The sequence below is a fragment of the Echiichthys vipera genome, assembly GCF_963691815.1.
Source record: "Echiichthys vipera genome assembly, chromosome: 2".
Lineage (NCBI taxonomy): Eukaryota > Metazoa > Chordata > Actinopteri > Perciformes > Trachinidae > Echiichthys > Echiichthys vipera.
Window position 1 is genome coordinate 17,107,548 of NC_139827.1, and position 9,812 is coordinate 17,117,359.

The 9,812-nt window shown below is 39.5% G+C and overlaps 2 protein-coding genes across 2 annotated transcripts; one reads left to right on the forward strand and one right to left on the reverse strand.

Moving 5' to 3' along the window:
- Window positions 1–1,810: 1,810 nt before the first annotated feature.
- LOC310960488 (OCIA domain-containing protein 1-like) lies at window positions 1,811–6,199 on the forward strand. The gene is made up of 8 exons (XM_083932197.1): window positions 1,811–1,980; window positions 2,257–2,341; window positions 2,444–2,497; window positions 2,601–2,648; window positions 3,303–3,432; window positions 4,281–4,444; window positions 5,768–5,917; window positions 6,063–6,199. The coding sequence occupies exons 1-8, from the start codon at window positions 1,927–1,929 to the stop codon at window positions 6,098–6,100; spliced, it is 723 nt and encodes a 240-aa protein (XP_083788323.1). The 5' UTR covers window positions 1,811–1,926; the 3' UTR covers window positions 6,101–6,199.
- Window positions 6,200–7,369: 1,170 nt separating this feature from the next.
- rhbdd2 (rhomboid domain containing 2) lies at window positions 7,370–8,692 on the reverse strand. Its single transcript, XM_083932314.1, has one exon. The coding sequence runs from the start codon at window positions 8,475–8,477 to the stop codon at window positions 7,488–7,490; it is 990 nt and encodes a 329-aa protein (XP_083788440.1). The 5' UTR covers window positions 8,478–8,692; the 3' UTR covers window positions 7,370–7,487.
- Window positions 8,693–9,812: the final 1,120 nt, after the last annotated feature.

Genomic DNA, 9,812 nt, shown 5'->3' on the forward strand with positions numbered 1-9,812 from the left:
TTAATTTTATCAATAAATGTTAGCCTACTGATATTCACTCTTTTTCCCCCTGTCTCGTCCTCTCCAAACCTGCCCTGGATAAATAGACATACTCGCAGCAAATATTTCATTTAAACTATGCAACCACATATGTAAGAAGCAATCAAAGTCTTCTTTGTCAAACTGTTTGCAGGTGCAACAGCATCACCTAGGCACCGTACAATGTCATTACAACATTGTACCATTCTATTCTGATTGGTAACTTCTTGACATTAGTCAGCTATAAATTTAACTTAACACCTAAATTGCTGTTGTATAAATGTATATATATATATATATATATATATATATATATATATATATATATATATATATATATATATATATATATATATATGACAGTAATACATCTGGAAAAGAGCCATGATATAGTACAGGGGTTTTTAAAGTTTATGTCACAAAACATAAGGTATTATGCTGCATGCAAAGACAATACCGTATGTGCTCCTTCAGAGAAAATGCAAAGTGAAGTTGCAAAAGAGTCAGAGGATGATTTTTGTTTACTGGGGACCAGAAATCAGCTTTTTTCTTTAGTGCTTAACTATTTCACTAAATCTGTCCCATTATGAAATGTGCTCCCCACCTCTGCTAAGTGTTACTATGCCAGTAAGTAACTTTTCTGTCAACTTTCCTCAATAACCCTCTTTGTCCCTTTTCTTGTCCCCAACACCTTCAGTGGAAGACTTGAGCATTGCACCAGTAGCGAAAACAAGTATTTCCAAGGCAAACGTTTACATATGATTCCATATCAATCATTAAAAAATAGGCTCATTTCAAGGCACACGTTTGAGAACTACTATAGCTATATACGTCAATAGGCTATAATATTGACATACAATTATTATTATTTTTTATGATTTATTTTTTCTGGACAGTGCACATTAATGAACATATACAACAGTGCACGTAAATGTGCCCAATTGTAGCCCGGGGGCTAATTTCTATCTGTAGTCCACTAGGCAGGTAGATGTTAAATGAAAAAATATGACAAAGGATATATTATATTAAAATTTGCTATAAATATCAGACAGAAATAGAAAAAGAGAAAAAGAAAGTCATTAGAATGATATGGCAGTAACATACTAGTTTTATTATATAAGTGATATAATACAATGTAATATTGTGTTAGATATGTTACTACCTCTTATACTACCACTCCGTATTAAAACAGTAATGTAGTATTATTCGAAAATAGTGTGTCCAATGAATTGTTATAACAACACTTTTGTCATTACAGCTAACCTACAGTTAGCAACTGAAATTAAACTAAAGTTCCCCTTGTATGGAAAATTATTTATATTATTTTTCATACATTTCTTCTGCTTTCTAATTATATTATAAATCTGTTCAGATTTATAACCAAAAGCACCTTTGAAATGCATTCCTAATCCTGTATAACAAAATGTTTAACTAACAGTGCTGTTATGCAATGTATATGGTATGCATATAACTATTTTCTACACTATGAATAAAGTTTTTAAAAAAGTGAGATACATTTTTTTTTTAAAAATCTACTTTAGCTGATGTAATATTTTAGGACATTATACTCTAGTAAAAACAGTAATGCAGTATTATTTCAAAATAATATGCCGAATTAATTCTCAACACTTTTGTCACTACGGCTATCCTACAAATAACATTTACCGAGTACGATACCGAACTGTTCTAACGTTACAACTGTTTGTGTCACATGGTGTTTGTGAGAATTTGTAAATAAAGTTGTGGGGGAAAAAAAACAACTCCTGTTTTTTTCACTTCCGGGTTATGTCAGCATGCCGCAGCCATGACATTGTACCAAACAGAGAAGAAGTCAGACCGCCGAGTGGCTTCCAGTTTGTTATTTCACATGTTTTGAACGTGTAAGTTAGCACCGACATTGCAGTCAACATGTCGTCCACGACCACAGGTTTTACAGAGGAGGGGCAGCACAAAGCAGCACAGGTAAACACTCTTTATCCAACGTGTCAGCTGGCTACTGCTAACTCTGGATGAACTGCAGAGTCAAGTGTCTGCTGATTTAATCTAGTTTGTTTATCTGTAAACGGGGACTGTGTGTGTGTGTGTGTGTGTGTGTGTGTGTGTGTGTGTGTGTGTGTGTGTGTGTGTGTGTGTGTGTGTGTGTGTGTGTGTGTGTGTGTGTGTGTGTGTGTGTGTGTGTGTGTGTGTGTGTGTGTGTGTGTGTGTGTGTGTGTGTGTGTGTGTGTGTGTGTTTTGCAGGCACCAATGACTGCAGCGTACATCCCCACAGAAGAGGAGAAGAGGATTTTAAAAGAGTGCAACGATGAGAGCTTTTGGTACAGGTGTAAGTTTCTGTCTTTCCCATACAGGTCAGGTCAATGATGTTATGTCGTATGATGTATGTCCTCTCTATATTGAGTCTGACACCTGCATGCTTCCTTCACAGCGGTGCCCCTTTCTGTGGTCAGCATGGCTATCACTCATGCCTTAATATCCAAAGGTAATACTAATGAGTAATAGAGAAAAAGTCAGCACCATAGCTGTAAAATAAATATCAAACACGGTGTGAACTTTAAACTGACCTTGTTCTTTTGTACTTGTAGGGACTCTGTCTGCATCTCCGAGACTTGGATCTCTGCCCAAAGTGGCTTGTAAGTTCTTGAATGTTTCTTGATGATACACTCAGTCGAGGGAGGTTGTTCAAGAGAGTGTGTTTTTTTTTGTCCCATTTGACTCAATGTAAAATGAAAATAGCATTTTCTGCCTGCTATCCTTGTGCTCCACTATACTTTGGATACTATCTCCTAAGTCTCTCCTGTAACCTCTCAATGTAATGCGATAACATTCAACAACAGTGACAACTCTAAAACACCTTTTCTAAAACCATTTCAATAAAAATATTGTAATCTTCATGAAGGTAGGCTTTATTACAGGACTGTTGACTGCATTAGTTTGAACTGGATGTACCTAATAAACTGGCAGCTGAGTGTACATAGCATTATTAGACATCCTCTTCAAGATTGCATTACAAATTTCTGAATGTAGTCACCTGTCTAGGTGTGTGAACAGTCAATGCCTATACCTGTGTAGCTACAGTATCCTTTTAACTTATAGTACTATTTTACCTTTATTATTTTATTACCTGCCCCTAGTTGAAATTAAATAATATATGGTAGATCTGTTGTGGCCAAATGTTGTGTCCTTATTATCAGAATCAGAATCAGAAATATTTTAATAATTTCTATTAGTTACTGGGGTATTACAATATAAAACATTGATATCTTTGAGTATGTTTGTCTCTCCAGTCGCTGGCTTCTTTGGCTACTTGTCTGGGAAACTTTCGTACGTGAAGGTGTGCCAGGAGAAGTTCAAGAGATTGGAGAACTCCCCTGTGGGAGAGGCTCTCAGACTGAATAAAGGACTGCCTACACAACTGTGAGTACCAAATACACTGTTTATATGTTTTCACCCGGTTGGAGTTTGCAAAAAAAACCTAAATTGCATGTGATTCGCTTAAACCCCTGAGTGAAGCCTGGTTGCTGATTGGATGTAGCTCTCAGCGGGATGTAACGTGTGGTAGTACAGACGCCACAACAACACGGGGAAGTAGAGTAGACACTTTTATCCAGTGGTGTAATAGAACACAGTGCAGAAAATGATCTGTGGTGGCGGTACTGACCTGTGGTCCTTTGCTGCATGCCCCCCCCCCTCTCTCCCTCTCACACACACACACACACACACACACACGCACACGCACACGCACACACACACATCGGTACTGCAAGCGGGGTGACTGTCTGTCTGTCAACAAACACTTTACAGCGCCTCAAATTTTTGAGGTAGATTGTTTTCTTTCATGTTACTTGTACATAAGTTGACATTATGAATCATATGGGCCACCTTAAATCAAACTCTATTTCTCTCGAGGAAGAATGCGCGACTGTAAAACTGATCAGCTGATCACTGGCGATTGAAACCCATTCAAAGTGGTACTTCACCTCTGGAGTCTCGTAAATACCTCTCTGACCTTTTTTTTGTAACGGAAACACGGCGAGTGAATGACCATTTGAGAGGGCGTGAACTGAAACTTTCCAAGCGGCCACATTTCACCCTTCACCCAAACGCACCTAATGTTCCCTGCGATAGACCTAGTCCAGGGTGTACCCCGCCTCTGGGAATCGGCTCCCCGTGACCTCGTCATGGACCAGCGGTTAAAGATGATGAGGATGGATGATGTTTTATCCACCAACTACTTCTTGACTATATTTATATTCTGTCCTCAGTTCCAAGGGTCCTCAGTCAGAGATGAGTGACCCAGACACCCCGTCATTTGACGCCATGTTCCAGCCAGCAGACTCCAGCCAGATGCCCACCGACAACAGAGATTATGAATATAATCCAGAGTCACAAGTGCCATTGGGCAGAGCAGATGACTTCCGAGATCCAGGTACCACAGAGACAAAACCATTTAAGAACGTTGCAGGTAAAAACGTTGCAGCGGTGTGAACTACTCCATCTTCTCTCGACTAAAACTGGCTTCTGAAGTTGCCAGCAGCTGGTTTTAGAAAGTAAAGCATGTCACCTGTTTCAACAGCCAATTATCTCGTAGCACAGTCAGCTAGTCAAGTCACTTACAAACTATCAGCTGGTAAACAGTGGCCTTTGGATGGAGGCTCAACGAGATACACACAATAGGTAGGGAGAGCTGTAATTGAGAACAAAGCAGTAAATCAGGGAAATAAAATGTTATTTTTGCCATTTGCTACAAATTATATCCAGCTATGAAAAACAGTCTGAAAAGTCAGTAGTTAGAACGTAAGTACAGAGAGTCGTTGCTATGGTGATACACCGTCTTGCCTCGTCTCACTGGTGTGAACTGGCAGGGTTCAGAACGTTGCAGACATTGCAAGTAGTCGTAAGTTTAAACGCGTCTCGTTGCGAACCCTCAGTCTTAAAATGGCTTGAAAGAGTATTAAATAATAATAATTATTCATTTTATTTATATAGCGCTTTTCAGAAACCCAAAGTCGCTTACAGAGTAGGACATATAGTATATACAGACGATAAACAACAGGAGACAAGGATGACGGGGAAGCAAGGCGAAGGGGGCGTGGGGTAATGGTGATACAGACAAATAGTAGAAACAGGTACAACAATAGAGGTGGGGGGATGGATTGAAGAGCAGTGGGGGGAGGGGCTGAAATGGGTGAGGAGAGCGGAAGGAGTGTGGGGGGGGAGTCGGGGGGGGAGGCCGGGAGTGAATGTAGTTATGGGTAGGGGAGGTTGTAGGCTTGTGAGAAAAGGAAGGTTTTTAGACGGGATTTAAATGTTGTGAGTGATGGAGAGTCGCGGATGGGCTGGGGGAGAGAGTTCCAGAGTCGGGGTGCAGTTCTAGAGAAAGCTCTGTGTCCGAAGGTTTTGAGTTTGGAAGGTGGCATGGTCAGAGGTATTGTGATGGATTTGTGTATCCAAACATTTTTGTTTACTTCCTGAAATCGGGAATTTAACTATTATGCTACATACAGAGACAATACAATATGAATGCCCTCCTTTAGAGAAAATGCAAAGCTGAGTTGCAAAAGATGATTTTTGCGCACTGGGGGTGCCAGAAATCAGCTTATTTTTTAGTGCTTAACCATTTCACCAAATCTCTCCCATTAGGACATGTGCTCCCCACCTCTGCTAAGTGTTACTATGCCAGTAAGTAACTTTTCTGTCAACTTTCCTCGATAACCCGCTTTGTCCCTTTCCTTTTCCCCAACACCTTCAGGGGAAGAAGACGAGCCCAGGAGGAAGTCTATCCTCTATGAAGACTTGAGGGTCAAGAACAGAGAGAACTACGAAGTTACGCTCACTCAGAAGGCCGAGACGCTGCTCAAAACATCACCTGAGAAGGAGCCACGGAGGCCGAAGACAGAGGGTAAGCTTCTACTGCAGAGACGTGTCAGACACTTGTTGGGCTCGAAAAAGTTGCGGGGTTGATATTCAAGTACATTTGTTGTCTTTAAATGAATCAGTGAAAGACTGACTTAACGCTTCCTCCTCCTTTCTCTCTTATGTTACAGAGAAGAAGAACATCTATGGAGATGCTTGGGAGGAATGAGTCCTTATTTTCTGTAGTGTGACTCAGGTGTCATAAAGTTGTAGAGTTTGTGATATGTACGTCTTTGCAAAGGATTCAATAAAAACAAATTACACGAGGACTGTCTCATGAAAACTGTCTCTCTCTATGCTTGTATTTGAATTTAGTGTGCATATCCATCTTCACTTGCACAACATTTAAATGACAAAAAGGAAAAATAATATTGAAGCTACATTGTACTGCTATGTGGGCACAACTTGAATGCATCTAATAGAGCTTTGGTTAAGTGTCACTGAAGTAAAAAATAAAACATCTTAATTTTCTATTGTTCAAAAGCTAAAATATTCTAGTCTTTGGGTAGCGGTAAAAGACAGTGGATATTCATATTGGACTTTGTAATATGCCCATGTCTTTAAGAAGAAATAATTTTAGCATTCAGAAACGAAAAAGAGGACTAATCTGGCAAATTACGCTTTAAATATTTAACATTGTAAGCTGTAATCACAAGTTATCAGTGTTGTCTGCTTGATTGTTGTGGAAGAGAAAGTTATTATAGTCTCCAATAAAAGCATTGGTTTTAGAGGGATCGATACCATCAGGATTTACAGTTAAAACAATTGAACAAGGGCAAGGGTTTTTATCAATATGTCCTAATCAGGAAAATGGCAAACAAGGCAGTGTATTAACGCAAAACTGATTCCATACACAGACTTTTTCAATATGTGAGACAGAGTAGATGTAAGTTCAAGAATTCTGAACAAGTTCAGTGCATTTTTTCTGGAAAAACTGTCAAACACATTTTTTCCTTAATTCATCCCTAGAGGGGTTCTTTAGATGTATTAAAATCCTTTGTATGCATATTTTTTTGTGATTCTTATAACTATTTCGATTTTTGTTTCTCTCTTACATCTTGATGGCCATATTGAGTATTGTTTCTGTTTGATCACTTGACCATAACATGTGCAGGATGTAATTAGGTTTGCACCAGTGTACAGGTATACTCTGTCCACCTTTTTCTGAGCTTAAGTCCAGTTCCCATACGCTCATTTATTTAATCTGTTATCTTTTACTTTGATTTAAATGAAGGATGTGACGTGCAAACAACCCTTTAAAAGATGGTCATGTGTTAAATGAGTTTTCTTTTTTTCTAGAGATGTTTTGTTTTGCACACTTTTATTTGTAGAAATGAGGGGTAAAATGGTACAAAATATGTATATTTTTAAATTGTGCGTACAAAAGTCACCCATAAGTCCTAAACATTCAGAGAAATGTCTTTTAAATAAACAGCAAGGCAGACAGTCCACAAACATTGTAGAAGCATGTGTCCATTTGACATTTTTAGTCGATGAAGTCTGTTGATGAGATGCTGCAGGTGTCCACGTGTTTAACAGTGAAATACGATACTAGACTATAATTGACCATGACCATGATTATGACAATAGTTGTGGTTGTAGCTGTGGGCCAAACTGTGCTCTGAGGAGTGTCCATGACTTGATGCAAAGCTATGTGCAGAGCCCTGTGGTGGTTGTGGTGGTGGTGAAGGACTGGACAGAGCACAGGCTGAATTCGGCCAGCCCTCGTAGACACTGGCTGCGTTATTGGCAGTGTTAATGCTGGACAATGGAGCATAAGCCTGGACCGGGTAGGACCCAGGTGTTGGAATGATTTGCGGAAGGAGGGTCTTCCTCCTCTCCTCTGTGGAAGCAGGGACGAACATAACACCCCTGATGCTCTTCAGCAACCTGAAAGGAATCATCTTCTCCAGAGCACCAGCCCTGGCATCAGACATGTCCAGAAGAGAGAACCATCCTTTCCCATACATCCATCCAACAAGGATGGCGACAATGTTACAGGGTAGCACACTGTTAGGAATGAGAGCGGTTGTGATTATGAGGAGCACCCAAGGGAGAGCCATGGTGGGGAAACTGACACCACACAGGAATCCTTTAGTCATTTTTGTGTGCATGGTTGTCAGAGCCACACAAGCCAGGACCACAGGAACCAACCCCTCGGTGTGACTGTGGACGTTAAGCTGCATAAGATCCAGGAAGCTGTAAAACAAGCCTGTGGTGGTGGACAGCAGAAGGAACAAGAACAGGAAGCGGACAGTTCCAACACCTTTCTCCAAGCTGCTGCTGAGAAACACCAGGGTTGTGATGTTCAGGAGAAGCTGAACACGGGTTTTGTGGTAAAAAGGGTACATCAAGAGCCTGTGGAGGTGTCCATGTTGAAACACAGTGGCACCGACACTGAAGACTCCCTGAGTGAGGTTGAAGTATGTATGGATGCCAAACAAAAAGCAGGATAAAGTCACCACAGTGAGAATCCCGCTCGTGACGTCAGGAACCACGTCTCTGAACACTTGACAGATCATTTTAAAGCGCTCGGTCAGTGTCATCTTTCAACGTTCAACTCTGCTTTTGAGCCAAAGGAAAAGTTTACCTGTGGTTCTTTAGTCTCCACACTTCCTACACGGGAAGCAGCGTGACTGTCATATCCAGACTGCTTAGTGCTTTATGGCTGTAATGTTGAACCCCTCGTGGCTGGTGTAGGCCGTGGTGGATAACTGGAAGGTTTACAGTCATCGATTACACTTTTGACAATTGACAACAATTTCACGACCGCTTTTCAGGTTCAGTCGCGGATGCCGGAAGTAAGCTTTTTTTCCCCCAAAACTTTATTTAGAACAGTTCAGTACATTACAATTTCTCGTAGGAATGTTGCATTTGCAGTTCTCAAAAATCATTATAAACGTATTAAAAACGACAAGACTCTGTTGACAATACAATAATCTACAAAAATAAATAAAAACAAAATAAAGTGCATAGTACACACATAATAAAGTAAAAATAATAATACTTAAGGCTTTTTTAACTTTATTTGCATATTTTCACAAATATAATACAAGCATTGTAGAACAATATGGCATTTGACTTGACAAAGAAAAGAATATATAAGGCAGCCAATTCTCCTTTCAATAAACACTACAATTTAAAATTATAATGACATAAGTAGGAGTACTTAGATACACAATAACATAAAAATGCATAGAATGAAAATAAATAATGGAAAAATAAATACATACAAAGAATGTAATTAAAAGTGGGCTATATTTTTACATTTCTTTAAAAAAAATCGTGTAATATATCAGCGGGATAAGCACAATTCTTCTTATTATTAATATAGATAGACTCAAAATAATTCCGAACTAAAATTTTGAAGGGAATACAATTTTGCTTTATGGATTATGATTTATGAATAGGAAATTTTCCCTGTAGAATTAGTAAATTGACAATCCACTGTTTTGTTTTGTTTTGTTTTGTTTTCATAGCAGGTAATGACGTCTTATGCTTCCAATTTAATTATTTAGTACTGAATACATAAAGGGGCGACTGTGGAAGAGTGGGTAGTCCTCCATTTGAGAGATCGGCAGTTTGATCCCCACCTCCCCCAGTCCACATGTCGAAGTGTCCTTGGGCAAGACACTGAACCCCGAATTGCTCCTCGTGCAATTCGGATGGGTGTGTAAATGATTAGATTAGATGGTATGTAGATGTCCACCATCAGTGTGAATGTCTGTGTGAATGGGTGAAAGTGATAAAAAAATAATAAATAAAAAAATAATAATAGATAAATAAAAGTACTGAATACATAACGTAAACAAGCGTAAGCACGCCGGCCCCTCTTCCGGTGACGTACGTTTACTGCGGCGGATGTTGATGTTTCGTTTCGG

What these genes read in the sequence shown, in the direction of transcription:
- LOC310960488 (XM_083932197.1), top strand. Translation starts at nt 1,927, where the DNA reads ATGTCGTCCACGACCACAGGTTTTACAGAGGAGGGGCAGCACAAAGCA. An exon ending in TGAGAGCTTTTGGTACAGGT is followed by an intron (nt 2,342 to 2,443) that starts GTAAGTTTCTGT and finishes CTTCCTTCACAG; the next exon opens with CGGTGCCCCTTTCTGTGGTC. An exon ending in ACGGAGGCCGAAGACAGAGG is followed by an intron (nt 5,918 to 6,062) that starts GTAAGCTTCTAC and finishes CTTATGTTACAG; the next exon opens with AGAAGAAGAACATCTATGGA.
- rhbdd2 (XM_083932314.1), bottom strand. Translation starts at nt 8,477, where the DNA reads ATGACACTGACCGAGCGCTTTAAAATGATCTGTCAAGTGTTCAGAGAC.